Source organism: Tenrec ecaudatus, chromosome 7 (genome assembly GCF_050624435.1).
Source record: "Tenrec ecaudatus isolate mTenEca1 chromosome 7, mTenEca1.hap1, whole genome shotgun sequence".
Taxonomy (NCBI): domain Eukaryota; kingdom Metazoa; phylum Chordata; class Mammalia; order Afrosoricida; family Tenrecidae; genus Tenrec; species Tenrec ecaudatus.
In genome coordinates, this window is record NC_134536.1 from 55413222 (window position 1) to 55440620 (window position 27399).

The 27399-nt window shown below is 42.0% G+C and overlaps 1 protein-coding gene across 3 annotated transcripts; it reads right to left on the bottom strand.

Moving 5' to 3' along the window:
- Positions 1-257: 257 nt before the first annotated feature.
- Positions 258-26863, bottom strand: RWDD1 (RWD domain containing 1). 3 transcript variants are annotated; one of them, XM_075554637.1, is made up of 7 exons: positions 26683-26863; positions 13333-13398; positions 11338-11468; positions 5252-5395; positions 4201-4333; positions 3656-3718; positions 258-545 (listed from the first exon to the last, which is right to left on the bottom strand). In XM_075554637.1, the coding sequence occupies exons 1-7, from the start codon at positions 26753-26755 to the stop codon at positions 424-426; spliced, it is 732 nt and encodes a 243-aa protein (XP_075410752.1). In that variant the 5' UTR covers positions 26756-26863; the 3' UTR covers positions 258-423. The 3 variants fall into 3 exon arrangements, with proteins under 3 accessions (XP_075410752.1, XP_075410753.1, XP_075410754.1); XM_075554638.1 differs by lacking the exon at positions 13333-13398 and having other exon boundaries at positions 26683-26862; XM_075554639.1 differs by lacking the exons at positions 13333-13398; positions 26683-26863 and adding an exon at positions 12030-12163.
- Between the last annotated feature and the right edge of the window lie 536 nt (positions 26864-27399).

Below are 27399 nucleotides of genomic sequence, written 5' to 3' on the forward strand. Positions count from 1 at the left end.
TAACATTGTATTCCTGGCTACAATATGGGGTATATGGTTTTGTTACAACCTAAATGTACTCGACCTGAAGGCTTCAACTCAGCCCTCTACTTTATCTGAGCGACAACACAGAATTCCCACACAAGCACCGCATCCACGGAGGAAATTTCAAGTTCGTACAAGGCATTGCATGGACACCTGCATGTGTGCACAACAATCGCCTCTTTCAGGGTCTTGATGTCACCAGCAGGATCTCTATCCATAACAGAAACTAAACGTTTTACATTTAAATTTCATAGTCAGTTTATTAAGTTCATTGACGAAAGTTATCAGAAGCATATTCTCCTGAAAGTGACTTTTTCTCAGAAAAAAGGAAGGCACACCCCAGCCCTCTGGCACAGCCACAGGTGCTGTGCTGGCGCACCTCGGCCAAGGGCCAGTCCGTTAGTCGGTTGAGTCACTCTCGGCATCAGCAGGAGGAGAGTCTGGATCGTCCTCATCATCTTCCAGTTCCAAGTCATCCATGTCCTGGAACAAAGACTCATCGACTTCCACATTATTTCCAGCTACAAAGTAAAAGCAGATCTCAAATTCAGTCTACGTTCAGGAATAAAAGAAACACCCCGCCGGCAGAAGCAAACAGAAATGTCCATGTGAGACAAGTGCTACAAGCCCAAGCGACCACTGTAAAGCAAACGATCTATGTTGTCAACGAAGAAACAGACACTTTAGAGCAACTACAGGCTTTCAGTTCCAAAACTCAAAAGGCAAGTTTTAAAAGCAGGTTTCCTAGGATGAATTTTATTTAATTGAAAGATTTAAACTTCTCGTCATACATCCTTTCCCAGTTCTCCTGGTAACCAATAGCATGTCTTTTCAACATTCCAAATATCTTAAGTCCTCCTGGGAAGCGGTACCCAGATGCAGACCCAGTGTGTATTCAATATCATCTTTCTTCAATTCAGCTTCAGTGGATGAAGGTCTCGTGTTCCAGCATTCCTAGAGCACCACTAAGTGGTGCATCTTCCTTCCCTTTCCCACTCCAGCTCACTGCCACTCAGCTTCATGGGCAGAGGTAAGAATGGGTCTTGTTTAATGCTTATGAAGGGTTTCATAATAACAACCATTTACTAAACCCCGATCACAGAATAGCTACTTCCCTTTGGGAGAAATAGAAGGGTTTCAAAGAGGAATTAACCCCTGAAATATCTTAAGGATAAGGTGAAATCCACCAAGAGGAAAAGGGTCTTGAAGGGAGCAATGCAGGCAGAGTCGATACAATGTTGAGAGGACAGCAGAGGCTTTCTAAGGAAGAATGCCTGAAGGTAGCATCTGGGGGCCCGATTGAGAATCACAATGTTGCTCAAATTTTCCTCTAAGCAGTACAAAACCATCAAAGGAATTTGAGGGAAATTACTGATTAAATATGAAGTTTAGAAATACCACTTCAGATGCTGTGGCTACCCAAGAGGGTTTCAAAAAGTTCATGGATTCCATACTTTTAATTCTACTGTTTCCACACATTTTTGAAGGTCCCTCACAGACTGGTAGATAAGGAACCGAGACAGAGAAAGGGAGTGATGTAGGTAGACAATGGGAGTCTACAGCAAAAGTGCAGCCAAACAAAATGAATGAATGATGAACAGATGAATGAATGAAATTCTCAAGTTTAGAGAGGAGCGCTGGGAGGACATTTCTGAGGCAGAATCAACAGGGAGCTTTCCGTACCTTACTGAGTACCCTAAGATACTGGAACCATTAAACAGGAAAAAAGTCAAGAATGCATGAAGACAAGAAAAACTTCTATAGTGCAAGAAAGGTGACACTTCTTGGACCTAGTTTCTCAGTGAAAAAGGATCTAAGAAAAAGAATGAAATAATTAACATTTGAAAGGTAGAGAGATGAGCTCCTAAACCGCGTAAGGGTTAGAAAGGACTATCTTTGTTGTTTATATTTTGGAATGTTGAAAGACTATTATATATTAAAATGTGTCCCCTAAAAATGATATGTGGAAGTCCTTACCCCTGGCCCCTGCAGTTGTAAATACAACACTGTCTGGCAAGAGGATTCTCTCTTGTTAATGTGGTGTCACCAGTGTAGCAGGGATCCTGAAGATAATCACTTCTGATTTATAAAATCCAGACAAGATACAGAAGCTGAAAGGGGCAGATGGATGGCGTGTGAGGACTCTGCGCAAGGGACGTGACGCCAAGGAGCACGGGCAGATTTGAGAACTAGGGAGTCTCATGGAAGGAAGCCACATGGCCAAGACCCTGATGTGGACTCTTAGCCTCCCGAACACTGTGAGAAAATAAATGTCTTCTCTTTAAAGTCATCCACGTGTGGTAATTCTATTACAGCAGCAGAAGTCAGATGGCCACACCTTGGAGCAGCTGCACACAATGTAATAACAGTAAGCAAATAAATAATGCCAAGTGTCAGTCAGGCCCAGCTCAGGTAAGCACGATGTCGCAGTGAGCCACAACACGGTTTCTTCATTTTCTCCAGGAAGTAATAATGTAAGTAACAAGGAAGTTTCAAAGTCAGAGTTCCCAATTGGAAAGTTGGTCTAAAGAAAGGTTAATGAACATGCATAACTCTAATGTGCTTATTGGACATATGGCTGGATATGGGGCCCTGTTTAAGAGCTGCCTAAGGGCAATGAAAGACTCTGAACAGTTCTCTGCTATATCCACAGTGGCTGGGAAAGTGTTTTGCTAAAGTACCAAAAATAAACAGGAAAACCACTGCCAGGAAGCCAATCAGTGACCACACAAGGCAAAGCAGTACTGCTCCTTTGGGTTTCTAAGACTAGATTTTCATGAACCAGAAGGCCTCTTCCTTCTCCTGAGAAACAGCAGGTGGGTTTGAACCACTGCCCTGGGGTTACAGCCCGATGCCTATCCCACAGTGCCCAGGGCTCCTTGAGCTCGCAGTAAGTGGTGTAATGAATACTTGTGGAGAGATGAACGGAGGGGAGGCAAGAACGGAGTAAGGGCTAAGGGAAAAAGAAGAGAAGAAAGCACGTGGGACTAGAGAGCGTCCAGGACAGAGAGACCAGCAGAAAAGGTCAGACTGTTTGGTTAGAGGACGTGTGTGGGATTTCCGAGGGAGGGCTCTATAAGCTCTGTGAACTTGGAGACAGTCTGGGAAGGCCAGAGTGCTGCTATCGCTGATGTCGCTTTAAAAAATCCAAACAAAAAACGAAAAAAAAAAATCAATCAAAAAAAATCTTCCTGCCATCAAGTAGTTTCTGACTCTCAACAACCCTTGTGGACTGGATCTAACTGTCTCGGAGGGCTTCCAAGGTATACTTCTTTATGAGAATGGAAAGCCTCATTTTTCCCCACTGAGCAGCTGGGGGATTTGAACTGCTAGCCTTGTGGTTAGCCATCCAGCAAGTATATCACACACTACACCACTAGGGCCTTCTGATGTTGCTCACTGATCAGAAAAATTCAAACACCACATTATTATTACATGACTTTCAGTTTAAAATAAATAAAACGGTCACTTTCAATGACATACAAAATTTTAGATATTTAAATTTTTAATGCAAAATCTCAATAAAAATTTTACATTAAAAGTATTTTTATATTAAGTAGTTATTGCTGAATTTTCATTTTAAAATTGAAGACAGTGCATTTACCAATGTGAAATTCTAATATTTTCTTACCATCTTCCAAGAACTGGATGTCGGACGTGTCAAGATTATGATCTGTTTCAAATAGCTGTTTCCCTGAAAGAAACAAGTGTTTAATTCAAATGGCATCGCATTCCTTCATCTCTCCTCCAATCCTTTAAAAGTCACAGAAAAGAAAACAAGGCTAAAAGCCGACGTTTTTCTGCGAATTTAAAAAACGTATAAGCCAACTAGGTAGCTGACATGCATTTAAAATCTGTTTGCATTAAAATGGAACAAGAGAGAGCCTGGTCTTCCTTGGGTCCTACAAAGACAAACGAGGTGGGCTCGTCGACTCCTGAGGCATGTATACTCAGCATTATGCTACTTGTTATTTCAGGATCTACCAGGTGCAACATTTCTATTGAAGGTAACTATAAAAATTCATTGTTAATCATATATGGAAAATCTCCCGCCAAATATTTTTCATTGTTGCCCTAAATGCCTAAGTATCCTGTTTTCTTACAGCTATCTGTCCAAATGACACTCGGTCTGTACAGGAGGTGACGGGCAAGGGACGAAGGAAGGAGACGTCATACCACTTAATTTATTTTTTCCTGCTTGCTCCTCCTCTTTCATTCGTTTCTTTTTCATTTCCAAGAGTTCTGCATCGAATTTGGCCTTCCAACTTAAGAAATTCTCGATTGTAACAGGAGTGCCATGAAATAGTTGCTTAATAAAAAGAAGGGGGAAATGTAAATCACCAAATAAGTGAGAAAAGTTTTAAAATAAAGCATAATGATATCTTTTACATAAATGACCACAATCCCTTCAAAAGAAACACAGAAAATTAATATTTCAAGCTTTGAAATCTTTAGTCTGATTTCTACCTGCATAAATAGCTACTCTCACGGAATTTGGTAACTGACTTTTGAAAAGTTTGTTTTTGATTCTTATTTCAACAAAGATAATATGCTGTTTGGTCACAGCTATTCAAGAGAAAAATTACTGCCAGAAATACTGACATAAAAAAAGATTTAAGGACATACACTTCACGCATCATACACTTTAGTCACGTAATCACACTGAGTTGTACTCACACCACCACAAGCAATTTTAGAACATTCTCTTCTCGTTGTTGCTGCTGATAGTGACAGTCTGCACACGCTCATTAAACTGCCACGGCAGAGCTTAATCTCCTTGCTTCTTTTCAGAATCGGAGGTTCCCTTTACACTTAGTAAATATCTAAATCACCCTAGGGAGTGGCATTTAATTGTCAATATGTGTCTTAGGTGAAAATCTATTTCATAAGTACATATATATTCCTTGGTGTTAATTGCATGAGTCTTTTACTAAGTGATTTGCTACTCTTGCTATGCCATCAACCATATTAAGAGACTTATAAAATTTCCTCAAGTTAGTAAAATGTGATCACTGAAATTTCCAAATGGAGAGCAAATGCCTTGAGAATGATTGGGGCAGGGAATGTATGGATGTGCTTTATACAATTGATGTATGTATATGTATGAACTGTGATAAGAATTGTATGAGCCCCAATAAATTGTTAAAATTTAAAAAGAAAAAAAAGAAGAAATTCCCAAATGGAAGAAAACATTAATAATTTAAGAAAACAAGACTTGTTAATTTACCTTTTCGGCTTCTTCTGCTTCTTTTTCTTTCTGTTTCTTTTCTTCTTCTCTTCTGCTTATTATTTGATCTACTATTTCATTTAATTTTTCTTGCACAGCTGATACTAGAGTAAAGATCATTACCATGCCAAGGTTTTCTTCAGCCTATTTGACCAAATAAATAGTTGTGCTGAGAAACATACTTATCAGAAAAAATGAAACTAATGAATTAAAATGTTTACGCATAATCCCTAAACTCAAGACACAGCTGTAATATGGTCACCAGTTCAGTTAATACACTGCTGATTGTTGTTGCTGTGAGCTACCATGGCATCAATTTAGACTCATACAGACCCCACGTCTGAGCAGAACTCAGCTGTCATACTTAGAGAAGTAGGTCACTTGGTCTGTCTAGTGTAATCTGGCAGGTGCTAGATTTTCAGAGCAGCTCAGCACTTAACTTTGCCTCCAGGGCTTAGCATAGCGGTCTTTTTACACACCACTCCTCAGTTATCTGCTTTTCACATAGACAACATGGTGAACAACCTACTCTCTCACTGTTTCCACATTAACAATGTCTATACTCATGGATGCCAGGGTGAGCGCAGCACTGACTGTGATGGGTAGGGTTATGTTGACTTGGCTGGGCCATGACTCTCAGGGGTTGGCATTACATGAAGCAGTCAGCCTCCTTTATGTAATCAGTGATCATCTTCCATTTTCACATAATGGTTTCATGTAACAAGCAGTTCTTGGTACCTAAGCATGCGAATGAACAAGGATTACATGCACATGTCATGTGACTGATTTGTTTTACCTAACCTAAAATAGATACTCCAGGAAGTTTTGTTCAGTAACAATGAAGGCAAAATTCAGAACATCTCACTAGTAAGAGCAGTTTACCAACCAACATATTTCAGCATTTTAGTACCTTCTATCTATTTCGTACCTCTGCGCTCTGAAAATGAACTGAATTATGAGGCCCAATAGGATATTCAAATTTATATAAGAAATATATACAATTTTATCCTTTGTTTTTACCTTCTTTCCTTCTAATTTGAAATGGTTTAATGGTAAATGTCAGACATCTCAGATTGGTGAAAGGGTATTATAATTTTAAAGTCTACTTGAAAATTGACAGATGTTGAAGGCAGAAGAAGTTGAACAATACATTTTGGCTCTCCATGACAGCATGCACGGAGGTAAGCAGAAAGATCATTTCAAAGGATACTGGCCTGAATCGTGGTCCTACAAGTAGAGCGTTAAATCATTTATTTACAAGGCAGCTGTTTCAAGCATTTCGTTGTCAAGGCTGGCCTCAGCGGCACTGGAGTGGGTGGTTTGTCTCCTGGGTGATCCCTGCACTCTAGACTTGAAGCTAAGTTCTCCAACTCTCCTCAGGAGGTCTTGCCCCCCATGTTTACAAGCTAACAACCCTAGATCTGTTACTCTAAGCCAGGGTGTCAAACTGGCAGCCTAAGAACCACATGTGGCCCACAAGGTAATTTTCTGTGCCCTGTGATGCTCTGAAATAAAATGAAAATAGAAAAAAAATGTGATGAAGAAAATAGTGCTTAGGGGAGATCAAGGCAACAGCATACACACAATTCCCTCAACCTTTAACTACTGAGGACTAGTGTACACGTGGCCAGTGCCCTTCCTGGGGGCCTGTGGACGTGGATCAACGTGCTGATTCCGTCTCGGCGACGTTTGGAAGCGATCTGTCTGCCAGTCTCAGTGTTACGTGATGTAAACAGATCCCAGTAGTGAAAAGGTTAAGAAGAGCTCTCCGGTGGTGCTGTTCTGAATCACACCTAGCGGGAGCACTAGTTCACAGTTGTAGAGGGAAGCCACCACGAGTGTGCATCATGTCTGTCAGCTGTCCAACATTCTGTGTTTTTTATTAGTTACTTTAGTATATTTTGCAGTGGCAACATAAAGAGGGAAGTGAAAACTAGTAGGAGGAAAGTGCTAGCAAGTTTCAGGTAAAAAAGTGTAATTTTAGTTTTATAAATACATTAAGTAAACATTTAAATAAAAGCAATTATATGGTGTTTTAATTATCCTATCCACATTCCTGAATCCTCACTTCAAAATATAAATTTAGCAAAATTTGGAAATGTGACGTGGCCACGTGAATTTTGCCTCTTGCACCAAATGGCCCGCGTTTTAATGGAGTTCCACGCCCCGACTCTAAGCAAACCTCTCTCCATGTTAAAACTGGCGGCCAGACACAGTCAGGCACCTTCATCCTGAAACTACCATCTGCTCCACAAACTCTCTTCCCAGGTTATAAACTCAGGGAAACACACCAAGGTTCATCACACCCCATCCCATCATAAGCTCAACCACTATTCCTCTCACGGGATTGATTCTTAATCATCAATTTCTTCCTCTGTTCTCGCTCTATCTCGTTATTACTCTTGCCAAAGGGAGTGGCATCTTTAGTCTGGAATATTACAGGAAACTCCTGCATGATCTGTTAAAGCTAAATGATCTTCTCATTCCTGTTATCAAATTCCCATACATCAAAATAATTTCTCACAAGAAGGCAAAGTCACCGAGGGCAAGTTTCTGTGGGTTTCTGTGGTGGTCACGGTCACTGTACTAAAAGTATAGTGAAAAAAATCCCTACTCCCCAAACTCTTAAATTCTATGGTCTCTACTCAAAGCATCCACTCTACCCAGGGTCTAGTTTAAAATGATTTTTGAAGTTAATATTCCAATAGAAACATAATGTCACTCACATGAAAATCAGAAATATACAAAGTTCTTTGATCCTTTGGAAAGATTTATGGGTTGGAACTGACTGAAAAGCAATGAGTGGGTTTGGTGTTGGGGAGTGGTAATTAAGGAAGAAGAATTAGAATTAGACACTAGTTATATTTTGTCATTCCCTCCTCCCTCTTTTTAAATGTGAACATCTAGTGTTAGCAAACATGGGCAAACCAGCGTCTCAAGGGCTGTGGGCAAGATCACAGATCAGCACAACCATGCTGCCGAGGTCTGACAGGTCAGAACATACAAAAGTGTACACATCCTGTAATCTCAAAAGCCTGCTTCTCAAAAACACAGAATTAGTGCACTTATCAGCAACTCTCCTTTTCAGTCAATCAACACTTGAATGTCTACTACGTGCCAAGCACTGCGCATTCAGTGAAGACGCTGCTGTACGGACTTACAAGTAGTGTGACACGTTCAAAGAAGTAAAGGGACGCTTTTCAAAGTTCGTGGGAAAGTTCCCTGATATTTTAATCCATTACCCACAAGTCAAGCTCTATGAGCTCAAATATTCAACAGCCAAGAATGGGGGTTGCAGTGGGGGTTGGGTGGATTCCAAAGTGTGTTTTTGGAGCTATTTTTGTTTGAATATTAAGTTGCCAAAAAATTGTCTGAGATAAAATCACACCAACATGAATCATTACACCTGGTTAGAGAATTAAACCAATCTTCTTTTTCCTTCATTATTTTGAGGGTTCCCCCCACTTTCAGTAGTGTTTTCTTTTTGCGATTTTGTAAAGTTAATACAACTAGTGAAAAGTACCAATATTCCCTCAAATATCTAACCTCAGGGAGATATAAAAAATAAATAAAAACTGCCTTTTTGAAAGAGTCGGACTCTAAATATTAAATACATAAAAAATTCATGAGACTGAAAAATTTACACTAATATGCGACTGAAGATAGCACAGTCATCCCAGCTTCTGTGCTACGTTTTAAAACTGGGCATGAAAAACCAAATGCTGGAGTGCATTCCCAGTGGGCAACACAGTGACGAGGACTCAGGAGCACTTCACATTCCCGCCCGACACATCGTACCTCATTCTTTATTTTCTAATAAGTACAGGTGTTTTCAAAATGCCAGTATCAATTACATAAATCAATTCTATAGCACAAAGGCAATCCAACACATAATTAATAGAAATTCCAGAGAAAACTGAGGGCATAACTTACACGTATATGTATATGTATAAATTTTTCAGAAATAACATTAATTTCCTAGACTGAAAGATTTCAGTGCAATCAATTAAAACAGACTTATAACAAGGCCCACCATCAAGGAATTTCAGAATCCCAAGGTAAAAGAAGAAATCATAAAAAGCTTTCAATAAGAGAGAGCAAGGTAGAGAGAGAGCACAATTGCACACAGTGCATTGAGAATCAAAATAAAACCAGAACCAGAACCAGTAGAGTCAATTCCAACTCATAGCTACCCATTAGAGAACAGGTCTTTCCCCTGGGGTTTCTTCAGGGAACCGCCTGCTTCATCTTTCTCCCATGGCAACTGGTGGATTTGAGCTACCAACCTTGAGAGTAGCAACCAAACTCTAACTCACTACCTCATCATGGCTCCTCAGATTCTGATGGCTATCGACATCTCGACATCAACTATGAGAGCTAAGAGAATGCTTTCAAAACAAAGGGGGGGAAATTTGAGCAAGTATTCTATATTCCTTGACAATTTTTTAGACATCTTGTTCTTTTATACATTCCTCTCAGGAACCTACTAGAGAATGTTTCTACCAAAAAAAAAAAGGATTAAAAACAAAAGATGACATGAGATCCTAGAAAAAGGAAATCCAAGAAAGGAAGGATGAATTATAAGAACAATGAAGAGAGATTTAAGTAAATACTATGTTATTCAGTTTAATGGGGGAAACTGGTAGAGTCACTAAAGTTATGTTAAAAAAAGATATAATCTTTCTTTTGCCGTAACACATAATGCCTATCAAGTGCTGCCTCTCACTTTGGACTAGAGCGGAACATGTGCACAGGTACAGATAAGAGATAACAGCTTACGACACATGGGATCCAGGAACAAGAACGGAAATAGCAATCCCAGAAGGGTAGGGGGAAGGTGCGGAGGGGCGAGGAGGAAGAGGGAACCGATGGCAGTGATTGACATACAACACCCCCACCCCCTGCTACCAGGGGGACAAACAACAGAAACCATGGGGGAAGAGAAATAGTGATTGGTGTAAGATATGAAAATAACAATTAATAATTTATCAAGGGGTGAGGAGATGATACCAAGAACTCAATAAAAAGTAAATGTCAAGAAAAGAATGATGGCAACATATATACACATATGCTTGAAAAAAATTATGTACTGATTGTTATAAGAGTTGTAAGGGCTCCCAATAAAATTATCTTTTAATAAAAAAATAAATAAAATGCCCATGAAAAAATTAAAAAATGAAAGTAAAGCCAATTCTATTTAAATGTAAAAAATTATAAAGATAGTATTATCTATAATAAAACATACATATAAGTTATAAATTTGGGGGAAAAAAACAAGTTATGGCGTCAAAAAAAGAAACAAGATATGGTATTCAAAACAAAGAACCAAATGCAATTTTTCAACAGTCCTTACCATACAAAACGGATGTAAGATCACAGAGAGGATTTGTAGGAAGATCTCTAGCAGGAGCCATGCAAGGGTAAGGCTCACTCTCCTGCTGTCTGAAGTGGCAGGAACAGTCTCTGGGTCGTCAGGTCAAGGCGTACCTAGGACTACTCACGGAGACACACCAGATTGTGTCTAACGGCGTGAGCTTCCTCCCGCTAACCTAGTCAAATAAAACCTTTCCTGTACCTATCTGTTCTCCTGTACAATCTTCTGCAGTCTTGGAGAGGCCAGAAACCACAGTGGTTGTGTGTAAACGGAGAAAGAACAGACAGTGGAAACAAAGAAAACTCCACTAATCCTCTGATTAGACTGCAGGCACAATCGGTCAGAGAGTAAGAGTCTTAGTTTTCACAAATGGAATTTTTGCCTGTACATGGGACCATATACTCTAAGAACCAAAAATCAAGAGTGTGTGCAAGTTACCTGTGGGAAATTCTGTGACTCAAGAGTGAGAGACAAGTCTTGGGGTAAACAGTGTTTCAACCAGGGTTGGGGACCACGTCTGCTCAGATGTTAACGGGGCAGCTCAAGACAAAGACAGGGCTGCTCTTTGATTATAAAGTCGGAGTTTTGTTTGTTTAATGTATCAGTCATTTTTACATTGTTTAATGTATCAGTCATTTTTGATAGGATTTCCCTTGAAATTAATGTATTAAATTGAAAGCGCCACTAGAAAACATAAAATATTTTTTCTTACCTGTAATGCTAGTAACTTTAAAATGTCTGAAACATCATTTTCTGCCAAATTTTCCTGTGAGAATATTTCATAAAGGGGAGCATCATCCGGGTATTTTTCACTGTATGTAAACTTGAGCGTAGTCTGGACAGCTAAAACAATTTAAAATGCAAAATTAACAAGGTCAACATCTTTGTTGAAGCATCATTAATTCAAAAACGGGTCATTTAAAAAGGGCACAGGTTTCCATATGAAAATAGAGCAGTTATTATACCACCAAAAGGACAATCACTGCAACAAAGTCAGCTGTGCCACCAGCACAAGAGAAAACAGCTCCTGGGAACAGCAAATCGCTCCCTGTAGGGGAGTCCGCTCACTGTCTCAGCATTTTCCTGCAGGTTCTACCTGGGGTGGAAGGGCGTGACCGCAGCCACCCTTTCAAACGCTCCGGAGAGAAAAGCATGGCCCTCCCCAGGAGAGGAGCCAAGGACCACCTGAAGCTGAGAAAGGTCTGCCAGCAGGTGTGGCAGAGAGACTGCCCTGACGGAACTGCCTCCGGCACGTTTTTCACCTGGTGAGCAACTTCTGTAATAAACTCCTTTATTGTCAGCCCTGTCTGTGGGTTCTGTGTGGCCAGTGTGAGCTGTGATGAATTACCGAACCCAACTGAGAAGCAGAACGTGCACGAGAGATGACTGGTGTGTGTATCTAACCTTAAAATGGCTTTGGGCCGCTGCTGCTGCTGCTGCTGTTGCTGCTGGTGTTGGTCCTTCCCCCTTGAGTAGCTAGAGGAGGCCAGACCCCACCCCCAAGTTGTTCTCTTTTGAATAGTGAAAGTTTTCAGTACCTGAAAGAGTAGTTCACACAAGATTTATTTTATGGTTTACTGTACTGTGTTTTTTAAGGTGCAATCTTGCAACTTACTATTACTTATTAGCTTAACAGTAAATAGCTGTACTCAATACCCTTAACTTCAGATTTTAAGAATACTTCAAAGAAAACCTCATTTTCCTTTGCACACAATGTAAATTTAGTTTATAAGTGATAGCATCCATAAAATTGGCAATTAATGACCATTCAGGATACAATTTTGGCTGACTAGGCTAGAGGAATCAAGAGAATAACAAAATAATGTGCTTATATCTATAAAGATTTATAGCCTTGGAAAGTCTATGAGGCAATTGTACTTTACAGCACTGCTAGGAGTCACAAGTGATTCAAAGACAATGGATATCAGTCGCCTAAAAGGAAGAGGGGAAAATCCTTCAGGTTGTTGATGGCAATTTATCCTACTTTTAAATAACATTAAAACCACCCAAAAAATGAACTCAATTAAAAGTGAAATTAGACCTAATGTCTCCAACAATATTGTCAGATTTAATTTAGTTTTAATTTATTGGTTGTATAAGCTGAACTCCTTGACATTAAGTCAAAAAAACACCCCATTGGACTTGCTAGGTTGTAAACCTTGGTCCTCTCGCTTCCTGGGAGGAGAGCTGGTGGGTTTGAACCACTGTCCTTTTGACCAGAGCACTTACCCACTGTATCATGGGGGCTCTTTCCTGGTCACAGCTATTGTACAATAGCAGATTTTATCTTAATAACATTTGCATAAAATCCATTTTAAAGAGATGAAGGCATGCAGACAGGGGTTTTCCGCGTCACATTTATAAAAATAGATAATCTATATACAATCTTTGGAGAGCCAAAGAGAAAAGGTGAATATTCAAAAATGACCCAGACTACCATACAATCACGGAAACAGGCTGGTACGGAAAGTGTTATTTTTACGTAAATATCGCCTATCTTTTTCCATCTCCGATATTAATATGTTTCTGCTTTAAAAAATAAGCTTGCTGTTCCTCTTTTCTCTCTAGGAACAATCTTCACACACTTAAGAACTGACTAGTCATACTAGCTTCTCGGCAACTGCACACCAGCAGGGCCTGGCACCAAGGCTACGAATTAAACTCTGTTGAAGCTAGTGGAAACCAGGAGTATTTAGTTAACACTTACTTTTGTTATTTTCCCCGGCCTCCGATGTCACAGTAATGGTGAAACTGGGCGGGGTTTCTGATAATACTGTAAAAAAGGGGAGCCAGTCAGGTGTAGTACAGCAAGGATGAAACATACAACTTGCCTCTAGTTCTTTAATGCATCCTCCTCCCCACTATCATGATCCCAATTCTACCTTACAAATCCGGCTAGACTAGAGGATGTGCACCAGTACAGATAAGAACTGGAAACATAGGGAATCCAGGACAGATAAATTCCTCAGAACCAATAATCTGAGTAGTGATACCAGGAGGTTAAGGGGAAGGTGGGGTAGAAAGGGGGAACCGATCACAAGGATCTACATATAACTCCCTCCCTGGGGGATGGACAACAGAAAAGTGGGTGAAGGAAGACATTGGACAGTGTAAGACATGACAAAATAATAACAATTTATAAGTTATCAAGAATTTGTGAGAGAGGGATAGTGGGGGAGGGAGGGGGGAAATGAGGAGCTGATACCAAGGGCTCAAGTAGAAAGAACGTGTTTTGAGAATGAGGATGACAGCAAATGTACAAATGTGCTTGACATAATGGATGGATGTATGGATTGTGATAAGAGTTGTACGAGCCCACAATAAGATGATTTAAAAAAGAAAAAATATACAGATGGAGGTTATCATTACGATGCTTCCTCCCTGACGTAGCACCAATGAAGAACACAGCTTTCCTCCAGTTCCTAAATGCTTCCTCCCCACCCACTACCATAATCCGAATTCTACCTTGCAAATCTGGATAGAGCAGAGGTTGTACACTGGTGTATATAGGAGCTGGAGGCACAGGGAATCCAGGGTGGATGATTCCTTCAGGACCAGGGGTGTGAGGGGCGATATTGGGAGGGTAGAGGGAGGGTGGGTTGGAAAGGGGGAACTGATTACAAGGATCTACATGTGACCTCCTCCCTGGGGGACGGACGGCAGAGAAGGGGGTGAAGGGAGATGCTGGATAGGACAAGATATGACAAAATAATAATTATAAATTATCAAGGGCTCAAAAGGGAGGAGAGAGCGGGGGGTGGGGAGGGGAAAAAAGAAGACTTGATGCAAAGGGCTTAGGTGGAGAGGAAATGCTTTGAAAATGATGAGGGCAAAGAATGTACAGATGTGCTTTATACAATTGATGTATGTATATGGATGGATTGTGATAAGAGTTGTATGAGTCCCTAATAAAATGTAAATAAAATAAAATAAATGGAAAAAGGTGAAAAAAGAAAAAAAAGATGCTTCCTCATTAGCAAAATAATACTAGCTAGTCTGTATTTACATTTCTGCAAATATAGACTAAACAGAACATCCACATAATAAAATGTACATTGTTAAACTATTTAAATCTGAGATTACCCTCAGGTTGGAAAGTCCTACTATGGCAGACACCATCTTGGAGTTTTACCAAAGCAGTAAGATAATTAGGTCCACCAAATCCTCACTTACTGGTTACGTTCCTAAAAGTAAATTGTTAGGCTAAACTCAGTGTTATAGCAGTTTTGGCTGACTAGCCCAGAAGGATCGCGAGAAAGATAAAATAGTGTGCTTCTGTACACTAGCCTAAATCCCCAACAGCATGTGTTACATGTAAGTTAGATTTACTCACTGCATAAAACGAACCTGCTGCTGTTGAGACAACTGTGACTTACAGTGACCCATACAGGAGGTTCTGGCCAGACTGTTCAATAGTCTCTGCTACCATTAATTTTAAAACTTTTACCTTGAAATCTCCCCAACACACAGTAAATACTTAAGAGTTTATATCTTCTTTTCATCATTCCGACATCATCTCTCAAACAAAACCTTTTCTTTCACAAAGATTTAAGGAGGCTCTACTATCTTTCATGGAATTAAAATCCAAGCATCAAATAGCTTACATGTAAACCAACATTTTTATAATAACATTTTAAAACATGACGCTTTCTATCATTTGCAACTTGATGCCTATCTTTTTTCTTTTTTTTTTCTTTTTTTTTTTACAAACCCTTGTGTCGAGGGCTGACTTTCAATAGATCGCAGCGAGGGAGCTGCTCTGCTACGTACGAAACCCCGACCCAGAAGCAGGTCGTCTACGAATGGTTTAGCACCAGGCTCCCCAGGAACGTGCGGTGCGTGACGGGCGAGGGGGCGGCCGCCTTTCCGGCCGCGCCCCGTTTCCCGGGACGAGGGGCACTCCGCACCGGACCCCGGTCCCGACGCGCGGCGGGGACGGCGGGGCGCCGGCTATCCGAGGCCAACCGAGGCTCCTCGGCGCTGCAGTATCGTTCCTCCTGGGCGGGATTCTGACTTAGAGGCGTTCAGTCATAATCCCACAGATGGTAGCTTCGCCCCATTGGCTCCTCAGCCAAGGCAACTTGATGCCTATCTATTAACATATGAGGATAAGTCAAAAAGACTGCAAAATGATAAAAGCCTTTTATTTAAAAACACCAAAACGTGAAGCTATTATCTCTTGATATAATCTTGATCTACATCTACAAAACGGGCTTCAAAAAATTGTGAAAGAGTGAAATAGAAAATAATTTAAAATTTTCCCCAATTTTTATAAAGTCCCTTTGTGTTTACACTTCTTTAGGCAATGTTTCTGTTTCTCTAATCCTTCCCACCAAAATTCTGATTTACAGCACTTCAAAAGAGCAGTTTTGTCATCCTCACAGGATGTCAAAAACATATCTTCAATATTCTTTAAGTTTGGAGAACAGAAGACTGCGAGAACCAAGATCAGGGCTGAAAGGTATACAGGACAAGGTTATGAATACCCATTAACAACAGCAAGGATTCAATGAGCATTCATAGTTTTATTTTGCCTTTGATTATCCTTTGCATGAATTTACACTATTGCTACATGTCACCAAATTTAAGATGCTACTAACAAGTATAGGATATATCGAGTTTATCTGGAAATTTTAATTTCTTAGAATCAATGAGATACTGTGGCATCTCAATTTTCTAGACATGTGTAAGCAGACAGCTTTTTCACAGTGTGCCCAAGACTATTGCGTAGATCAGAGGCAGAACAAAACTGGACCTCTGCTGTTAGATGCTGCCAACTCAGTTCAACTCACTGCCACACTGGATGGCCAGTCCCGGGCCATCCTCGTAACGGTTACTTTGCTTGGTCCCATTGTTATAGCCACTACGTCAATCATCTCCTTGAAGGTCTTCCTCTACCAATAATTAATTATCCATGTCAGTCTTTGGTGGTTTGTGCATTGCTATGATGCTGGAAAACTATGCCACTGCTTTTCCAATACCAACAGCATCACCCAAGCTGAACAGGTTTCAGTGGGGCTTCCAGACTAAGAACAAACTATGAAGAAAGACTAGTAGGAGCCCCGGTGGTATAGTGGTTACACCTTGGGCTGTGATCCACATGACTGGCAGTTCAAAACCACCAGCAGCTCCTCAGGAGAAAGACAGGGCTTTCTATTCCTGTAAACAGTTCCAGTGTTGGAAGCTCACAGGAGTCACTATGAGTCAGCAGTGACCTGATAGCAGGGAGATGAAGAAAGACATCACTTACACACAAAGGATTAGCCATTGAAAAGTGGATGGATCGCAGCGGAACATTGTCAGATAAAAGATAGGGCCCGAAAGTGAGCCCCTCAGGTTGCAAGGAAATTCAAAACACATCTGGGAAAGAGCTGCCTCCTCAAGCCGAGTTGACCTCCTTGATGCAGATGGAGCACAGTGTGAAGGCCCTTCATCTACTGCTGGGCATGACTCAAAGGGAGAAGACAAGCTGCAAACAAACATCAGTAATCAGAATGTGGAATGTCAGAATGCAGAGTAGGAATCTAGGCAAATTGGAAGTCACTGAAAATAAAATGGAACACACACAGATCGACAGTCTGGGTATTAGTGACTGGCCATTTGAGTGGGGCAATCATATGGCTTCCTATACTGGGAATGAAAAAAAGAGGAATAGTGTCCCATTCAGTCATAAAGAACATTTGAAGATCCTGAATAACAATGTTCACTTTGATACAATATCTATACATCTACAAGGATGTCCAGTTAAAACAACTACTATTCAAACTTATACAACAACCAACAAAGCGAGTGATGAAGAAATAGAAGGAGTCTACCAAGTCTGAAATTGGCCAAACATGCAATCAAGATACATTGGTAATTATGGAGACTGAAAGGTAAAATTGGAAATGAGAAATGAGTAACTGGAAAATACGGGCATGGTGCTACACTGTATGGTAGATTTCTGTAAGACTAATGACTTCTTCGTTGCAAATAAATTTTTCAACGACATAAACAGGAACAGTGTAGATGGGCCACACCAGATGGAATACACAGAGATTAAGGTGACTACATCTGTGGGAAAAACAATTGAGAAACTTCAGCAGCAGCCAAAACGACGCCAGAGTTAGTCCTATGGACCAGATCATCAATTGTTCGAATATACATTCAGGTAGAAGTTAAAGAAAATCAGTCTTACCCAAAAACAACAAACTCACTGTCATCGAGTTAATTCAGACTCAAAACCCTACTGGACAGGGTAGAAGTTCCCTTTGTGGGCGTCAGAGACGTTCTAGGCATAGAATGCCTCCCTTTCCCCTGGAACAGGTAGTGGTTTTGAACTTTGTGGTTAGCAGCCCAAGGTATAATCTACCACCCTTCCAGGCCCGATCTAGAGTTATCCCACCTAAATTTCAACAACAGATTTGACACAGTGAATTCTAATGACAGAAGACCTGACAAGTTATAGGATGGTATTAAGCACAACATATATGAAAAAGGCAATAAGGCATTAAAGACAGGAAAGAAAAGAAATAGTAGGTGTCAGAACAGAAAGGCTAGAGCAAATGGAAATGACAAAGCAGAAGAGCTGGACTGAAAATTTCATAGAGTAGCTAGAAGAATAAGGTGTAGTTTCGTTAAAAAATTTTAAAAAGTACTTGCAGGGGAGAAACTTCAACTCATTTGAGCTAGAGCGTGAATTATGGGAGACTTGCTAGTAGATAAGAGTCCCAGGCAGGTGAACACGTAGTAGTCTTATTGACACACATGGCATTGCCATGAATCAGAATTGCCTTTACGGAAACTATATAGAGATGAATACAAGCAATAGAGATGAGGTCCTGCATCAGTAAAGGGAAAATGGGTAAAAAAAAATACAACCACTTATGGAATGTATCGGGAAGAACTAATTTAGACCTATTGTGTTCCCTAATAAACTCAATAACTGAATGTGTCTGTGAGTTGTGTGGCCATGCCAATGACTTACCAAACTCAAGTGGAGTGCCATGGGAGGAAAACTGGCGAGGAAGAAAGAATGGGCCGTGGAATCGTATATGACCTCTGCCACAAGGCAGTCAAATGTGGGCTACAGTGGAGGATTTGCCTTCTCCCTTGTGTAACCAAAGGAGGTTAGACAGAGGCCTCCAAGCCGTTTGCTCGGCATCATGGTTAAATAGAAGGCAGCTAAATGGTAAGTCAGCAATCAAGTCCCACCCTGCAGTTCTGTGGGTAATCTGTCTGTGAAGAGTACAGCTTAGAAAATGCTACGGGGCATTTCTAGTGTGTGACATAGGGTCACTATAAGCACCCATTGAATCAATAGCACGAAACAATGACTAAGCACCCAAGGGTTATACATGCTTTGTGCTGGCCAAGGCCCCACCCCTTCTCACAACGGATCCCAATCACCATGGAGAGAGAGAACTGCTGCAACAGGCTCGGAGTGTCATGATCACAAACGACCAACTGTAAGGAAAAGCCCTGTGCCAACACAGTGGACAGGAGGCTGAAAGGGGAGGTCCACCCTCCATTTCTGCTGGAAACGCTTTTCCTTGGTGTTCATAACAGTGCTGTCGCCTGCGTTTGTTTAACCTCTCCTAGCTGCTGCTTTCTCTGAGTGCATCACCTTTTCCTTCTCTGATGTTTTACCCAAATTTAGGTATGAGGGGGCACCCAACAAATTGTATTTTTTTTCAAAGCTATGTATTTAGATTTTTTTTTTACAAAACAACCTCTTCACCTTCAAAGTACTCTCCATTACACTTAATACATTTGTCAAATCTGTGATCCTATTCTTCAAAACATTTTATAAACTCATCTGTTTGGATGGCTGACAGCACCTCCCTTGTTTTTCCTTAACCTCTTCTATATCAGCAGCAAATCTCTGTCCTTTCATGTCCCTCTTCATCATGGAAACAAAAAGAAGTCACACAGAATAATGTCAGGTGAGTAAGGTGCACGGGCCAAGAGAGGCATGCTGTTTTTTGCCAAAAGTTGGCGCACTGAGATGGCTGTGTGAGCAGGTGCATTGTCCTGGTGGCAAAATCAGTGCTGTCTGCCACAAATCAGGTCTTCTTTTGGGTCACACACTATTACACAATCTTTTTAAGAACCTCTAAATAAAAATCTTGATTAATTGTCTGACCTGGTGGAAAGTACTCCAAATGCACTACAAGTCGACATTTCATCCCTTGAGGAAGCACGTTCAGAACAAAGTTTGTCATCAATCAACATTTCACCTTTTTTGAAAGGGGAAAACCACTCGTACACTTGAGTTTTTCCCATAGCGCTGTCTTGTGAGCTGTGTTCAACATCACAACAGTTTCTGTGCCATTTTCCCCGAGCAGGAAACACAATTTCACAGCCACATGCTTTTCTCTTAAATCAGCCATCACAAAAAACAAAGTTCAAGTGAAACTTTTATGAAAAAATTCACTGTGACCAGAGAGAACTTTCCCACGTGACACCACTGGGTGCACTAACTCAGAGCAAGTTGCTTGATGCTCACTTGCAGGAAAAATGCGTACTACGAAAGCTCAGCTCCATCTGGCCCAATTCGGGGGGTTAAGGGGGTGGGGAGTAGGGTAGCCCTGCATACTTCCTTAAAGAGCTGACAGATCTGACCCTATTTCTCTCTACATTTTCTCCCTGGTGTTCTCACTCACTCTAAGGTTTTAGTTGTGGATGATTTCAAATGAAATTCTAACCCAACTTGGTCCCATTTCACTATTTGTGATTGTCTACTTAGCTCACCCAATTCAAATTACCCTGTGTCCTTCCATTTTGTTCTATCTGATTTTTCTTTATGTTCCTTGATTTTGTTAGTAATATCACTATCCTGGCCTAGAAATTCAGTATGCCATTACCATCTCAGACTCTTCTCATTCCTATAGCTATCAACCTAATTCAGAACATCATTACCTTTTGCTTGGATTATTCCAAAAACTGTCTAATTTTATCCTGCCTTCTTTTGCTCTTTACATTTCATGTATTATTGGTAGCTGTATCTTCCTGTATTTAGAAATACAGTTCTAACCATATTGTTGTTGTTGCCCACCTAGCTAAAATGGACCAGAAAGAAGTTATCAATCTGTGAGCAATCACAATGAAAAAGATACTCATTAAGAAGATGGGTATGAAAGAACATTATGGCTACAAGGTTGTGAACAGAAAGAAAAATTTCAAAGGCCAAATTATTAGAGATAGCATTCTCAAAGTATGCTTATTGTGACCACCACATATGCCTGAAGAAGGTGCAGATAAAACTAATGATTGATAAGAACACAGCAAGCATGAAGTTTGCTGCTTATTAGAAGAGTCAATAAACATGGCAAATCGCTAAGAAAGATGATCTATTTATTTGCTCAATGGCTATAAATGGATACAAGAATATTATTCCTTATTAAACAGATATGGAAACTAGGGGTGAAGAGGACTAGTACACATTATACTAAGCTGCCAGTACAGAGAAAAATTTGTGAACCAGGCACAAAAAAATGGATATGAGGTGGGCACTGCTAATATCCCGTTATCTACTATTCCCTTAATTTTTTTTATTCCCTTAAATTTTTAACTGAGTCCACTAGACTACTAACACCTATTATTTCCCAATCTCCCTTCCAGTTAGTTTTTATTAAATGATCAAGTCCCAATTAATGGACTGTAAGCAGATATACCTTATGACAAATTCTAGCAAATTCCCTTAAGAAATTACTGTATATGACACCTCTTGTTTCATTCATTCCTTTACCTGTCCTTCCTGAAAATTGAATGTTGCCATCTGGAACCACAAAAGTGAGACCGCAGCTTAGGTGTGATAGAAAGCTGAGAGGAAGCAGCCTGGGTGCCTGCAGATCTCATGGACTACCATTTTCACAACTAGCTTTTCCTGTGCATGAGCAATAAACTTTTACCTTTATTCAAACCACTATTCATTGGAGTTTTCTAGCGCAGCTGATCACAGCACTAAAAGAAACAGAGGATGTAAGGGTATTATTCCAAAGCTTGGAGGGAGCCAAAACAGGGATATGAGTTACTTAGTTGCACTGAGAAAGATGAATGATAGCAGAGTTCTGAGAGAGGAGTACTCCCATGTCAACGTCTTTACTCTATGCTGGGATAAGTGAAAATTGTGTTGTTACTGCTGGGTGCCACTGGGCCGCTTTGGGCTCCTAACAACCGAATGTGACAGAGTACTGCTGCTCCAGGGGTTTCTTAGACTGCAGTCTTCAGGGGAGGAGCCCGGCAGCACAGGTCAAGTGCTCAGCTAGTAACTGAAAGAGCAGGTTGCGCCAAACAGCCATTCTGAGAGACACACGTGGAAGTCTGCTTCTGCAGTTTGACGGCTTAGGACACCACGAGGCACTTCTACTTGGTCGGTCCTAGAGTGTCACTCTGAGGCAGCATGGACTGGGCAGCAATGGGCTTGGCTTTCGGTTCCTAACTATTGCAGGAGAGTAACACCGTGTCTTTTTTCTCACTGAGTGACTGGTAAGTTTGAATTGACAAACTTTCAGTTAGCACTTGACTTAGCAGTTGACTTAGCACTTGACCACTGTGCCACCAGGCCTCACAAAGAATGCCAAATATCTACCATCTCCAGTAGATAAAACAGAGGGACGCTGTTGGGCACAGTGCAAGAACCTAGAATAGGAAAGGCGTTCAAGGCAGATATGGTGATGAGAAGAAGAAGTACTCTAAGTATTTTGTTAAGAACAGGGATAGGGAGTCAGCGGCTAGACATTACACCAAGGGCACCTATAAATGACCTAAAGGTTTCACAAAGAACCAGAAATTCTATACTACAATCTAAGTCCCTTTGCTTTTAGGGTAGGAGCCCTGTAGCACAGTGGTCACACATTGGGCTGCTAACTGCAATGTTAGCAGTCCAAGATCACTAGCCACTCCTCGGGAGAAAGATGGAGCTTTCTACTCCAGGAAGGAGTCACACGTGTCAGAAACCTGCAGGGGCAGGGCTACCCTTTCATAAAGGATCATTATCCGTTGCTATTGACTGGATGGCAGTGAATCTTTCAGGGAATGCCTGTCTTTTCAAAAAGTAAGTCTGAGAAAAATCACGTTTACAAGATGACTTTGATGTAATTATAACTGTTATATGCTCGACTGCTACTTGGACGTTCTGACAAAACACGGACAACACTATGAATCTGTTTGTGAAACCAAACAGGATCACGAGAACTTGGCTGTTGAAAGTAACCAAATTCTATAACCTTAGTAAGACCTTGTTAAGCAAAGCACTACTGAGGGAGAAAGTGATCAGGAGTGTCTATTTTTTACTCTACAGGCTACCTGTTAGGAACGATGTTAGAGCAACATAGACCCACACTACAGAATAGGCAAAGAAACTGCATTATGATTTGTTTTAATTCACAATAAATGCAATCTTGTATGAAAGGTTCTTTGTAAATAGTCAATTAATTAATTCTGTAGCTAGGCTAGGACTAGGAGCATGTCTATGGGGTAAATTATATATCTCTTCTTCAGTTTCCAGAGAGGGTCATGATGTGCTAAACATAGGATTCTCTATCAAGGGCTGACCCATTAAATATATATATATATATACATATATAGCTATATTCTACTGCTCTGTAAATTTACAAGAATCTTATCTTTAATGTGATTCAAGATGAAATTAGCAAACCGACCTGTCAAGAAGATGAGAGCATGGCATCTCAATGCAAAAGGAAGTTATGAAAGTTCAAGAGATCAAACATGGAAACATTCCCTTTCAAAGTCCTCTGCCCATTGTGAGAGGGTTCATAAAAAATATAATCACGAGAATGGCAAAGTTCCCTAAGAAAGACAAATCATCTGATCATAATATACTAGAACCTTTTGTATAAATGTTGATAGAAATTGTTGATAGAAACAGAAAAGGCTCAGCTGACACTGTGGAATACTTGGATGCACCCAAACCTTTTAGCAGCCAGGCTAACAATCTCACGCATTGTGAACATAGCCACACTGTCACACAGTACACGCTACCAAGCTGTCAAATCTTAGTACAACTTGGAAGATCCACAAGATAGCTTGCAAGTTAAACAGGTACCATTTGCATAAATACTAACAGTCATAGAATTTAGCAAGGGCTACCTTATGTTCAAATAACTGAAAAGAGTGACATATCTTATGCTGAGATGTGGTCAATTAAGAGTCTTTGTAGTCATATTCCCTTTTGAGAAGTATGATAAATTCTAGTCTCTGTGCCTGTGATTATAATGCTCTTTTGGAGGGAGTTCTCTCCGGTGCCAGCCAGGAGCCCTAGTGGTGGAGTGGTTACATGTTGGACTGCAATCTGTAAGGCCAGCAGTTCAAAGCCACCAACCACTCCACAGGAGAAAGGTGGGGCTTTCTTCTCCCAGAAAGAGAGTCTCAGAAACTCACAGGGGCAGTTCTACCGCGCATGCTGAGTTGGCAGCAACTTCGTGGAAGTGGGTTTGGTTTGGTTTGGTTTACTTTGCTATGCTAATGGGCAGGATTAAGGTGGGATGCACTCTGGGTCTCTACCTTACTAGAGGGTGCGAAGCAAGTCACCACCCTGTTTCCTTAGGGGTCTAGTGTGCTGAAAGACCAAAAACCATGCTGCCATATAACAGCACCATCTCAGAAAGAGGGCGCGAGAACCATCAAAGAAGAAGGGTCACAGGTAGAGCAGACAAAATCCCTGGCAGCTTGAAGTGACAGAGGCAGTGGAGGCCATTTCACACCAAGAGCCGAGGCTGAGGCAGGAGACAGAGCAGAAGGGACAGTGCAGAGACGAAGAGACAGATAGTGAAGCAAAGCACTGAGAGGGCCTCCTGGCCCATGGAGGCAGAGGCGAAGGGATCAGGTGGCTGAAGGCCAGAGAAAGAGCTTGGACTGCTTGCTGAAGAGAAGTGTTGCTGTGGACCAATGATAGTATCCTCCATTTTTTTCTGATCCTGGCTGATGGTAACCTGGTAACTTCCTTAATAAAGCTCCTCAATCAAAGAATTGTTACAGGAGATGAATGCCATGGGAGGAATGGTGTCAGAAGTAGGATAATCAAAGATGCTACCTTGCAGCAGTTGACCTTGAGTTTGTGTGGAGATGGATTCTCCTTCCTTGTCAGCCAAAGGAGGTCAGATATGGTCTGCTTTCTTTTTGCTTATGTGTTCTTGATTACCTCAGTGTTTAAGCCTATTATGTTTCCAAAGTACTAGAAATAACCAAGTTTCATGATTAAACACATATTTAATACAGTCCCCTATATTCTATTTGATGTAGACATCAACATGAAAGCAAGGATGGAGAAAAGAGCTAATCATATATGCCCTAACCCAGAAAATGACACTCTCAAACTTGTTTAAGCATTCCCTTAACATGCGTGTAACACAACTAGCTACACTGCTGGCAAGAGATCATAAAACAGGGCAGGGCCCATAAAGGGGCAGCTGAGAGATATCTGCCTGTTGGCAGAGGAGAAACAATGCAGCACCAACGCTCGCACTGGACAAAGAGCATACCTAAGATAAAGCTACACGGTGTAAGAGAAAAAGCTGATGAGCTGAAGGACCTGCACACTTGCACTTGTTGACAGGCAATGATGGTCGTCACTCAAGAAAGCAGTCGTGTGGTAGTTACATACTCTCTTGTCAATTTGAGACTTTTGAGTGAAGGGATGGACTTTAGCCTGGCAATCAAGTCCCTGCTTAATGATCTCATTTGAAGGCACTAAGGAGATAGCTCACTGGAGGCAAGACACAGGCAGACTGCTAAGAAACATGGCACTAGGCTGGCACCCTGCCAATGCCCTGAGCTGGAGGAACCACACAGAGACCCCTGCCAGCACTGAGATGCTTATGCCACCACTGGATGCATAAGACTTCCCACACACTGGCCTGTGTTCTTTCTGAATTTGGTGTCATTGCACGTGTTTTGTGTCTTTATTGAAGAGGGCTTTATAAATTGGTATTGGACATATGGGCTAATATCAAATGTATAGACTTGATCTGGACTAGGCTGGGATGTTTTCTCAATATTCAACTGCTCTTGTATATGAAGCTCTTTCTTTTACACGTGCCTATAAATTTTGTTTCTCTCGTCTACCCAGACTAACACAGGTGGGAACTATAAATCCCACAAACCTAGGTTCTCCTTATTCACGTTGGTTTTATCTGATAACTTCTCAAAAACAGAGTTATGGCAGAAGCTATATTAATAAAGTTATCTGCGGCATTTTCGGAATCTTGGGAAGCAGGGCTTAATATAAGAGAATCCTCTGCCTTTAAAATATATGTAAGGAAAAAGCAATCATATTTTACATGAGTTCAACATACCGTGTGCATTTCCTCTTCCTCTCCCCCATGGTAAAGCTGCCTCCCAAGTCCCACTTGTTCCAGAGGAACTATTAACACTAGCCTTGCAGCTCCCCCGCTGGCCTGGACAAGGACCAGCCACTGACCCTTCCTGAACCTCCGATAATACCTACCGGAGGCATCCAGGCGAGATGACGTCTAGAGTCATGTGCAGTCTAAGAACCCGAGTCTACATTACTGAGGACGCATCAAGCAGTAGTCATTCTGCGGCAGGTCATAATTCTCAAAATAAAGGGAAAGATTCTAGTGATGGCGTTATTCTCAAAATGAACTCTGCGTAACTCTAAGCACTGAGCCCCCCCAAGTTTGGAAATAGACACAATCGTGGAGTGGAGGCAGGGGTGGGGGGCAGTTTCCACTTGAATGAAGGTGAAAACTGGCACCTTGGCAGCTCGGAGGAGAAAAGACTTGGGCCACTAGTTAGTTTCTTTCTTTTTACAGTTTCGCGGCCCCACAGGTTGCGCTAGGTGACTCAGAAACCGAAGAGCCCCCGACCCAGTCTCCGGGCCCTCAGGAAGCCTCACCCGGCCTTTTGGATTTGGAGGGGGACAAGCGAGGTAAGAGTAACCAGGAACTCGGAAAAACGGGAGAGAGCCGGGGTCGCGGGGGCCTCGCGCCCCCGCCGTCCCCTTCCTCCCCGCGGCCAGGGGCTTTGGGCTGGCGCGACTCCACGTTGCCCCTCTCCGCCCCGGGCGGCGGCGAGTGCGCGGCGCGGAAGTCACCTGTGAAGGAGTCAGGGTAGATGGACTCCAGAGCCTCCAGCTCGTTGCGCTGCTCCTCGCCGTAGTCCGTCATCGTGCCCCTCGCCGCTGCCCATGGGTGGCCCAGACGGAGAGGCGGCGCGCTGCAGTGGGTAGCGCGGCGGCGCCTCGAGAGCCACGGCTGCCGGCCGCGCGCAGGCGCAGGCGCAGACGCCGGGCTGAGGCGCCCAGCGCCCAAAGCTAGGCCAGGCTTGCTGAGCAACGGCTCCGCGCCAGCCCCAGCCTGCTCTCCGCCTCGGCGTTCGACTCATTCGGCCTGCCTGCTCGGGGACCTGATTTGCCGCCTGCGCCCAGCACGCCCGCGATTTGCTGCATTGGCGCAAGTGCCCGGTCTGGCGTTCGCACAGGGCACCTGGGACTGCGTCCCTGGGAAGCCCCGCAGCGAGATATCCTTGCTCGAAACGTCTGGGCTGAAGGTTTTCTCACCGGTCCGCGCCGAAAGCTTAGCTCCTGGCGGGCCGGGCTGCGGAGGGCGTCCGAGAATTGGCAGTTTTTCTGGCGTGCCACCCCGGCGTAGTGTCACGTAGTGCTGGATTCAGGTGTTTTGTGTGCATTGCGAACTTAGAAGGCCGCTGACCTTCCACGAGAGTCGGGTGAGGGACCTGGGTCAGTGTAGTCTAAAAGGCAACTCTGTCGATGTGTGTGGTGAGCCTGAAAGGGCGACCTGGAGGTCGACGT

Bases quoted from the DNA above. Each gene is read 5' to 3' on its own strand.
- RWDD1 (XM_075554637.1), bottom strand. From the start codon at position 26,755: ATGACGGACTACGGCGAGGAGCAGCGCAACGAGCTGGAGGCTCTGGAG. The intron at 5,396-11,337 runs GTAAGAAAAAAT...TTGGTCAAATAG, and splicing joins TAAAGTTACTAGCATTACAG to GCTGAAGAAAACCTTGGCAT. The intron at 546-3,655 runs GTAAGAAAATAT...TTTACTTTGTAG, and splicing joins CATCCAGTTCTTGGAAGATG to CTGGAAATAATGTGGAAGTC.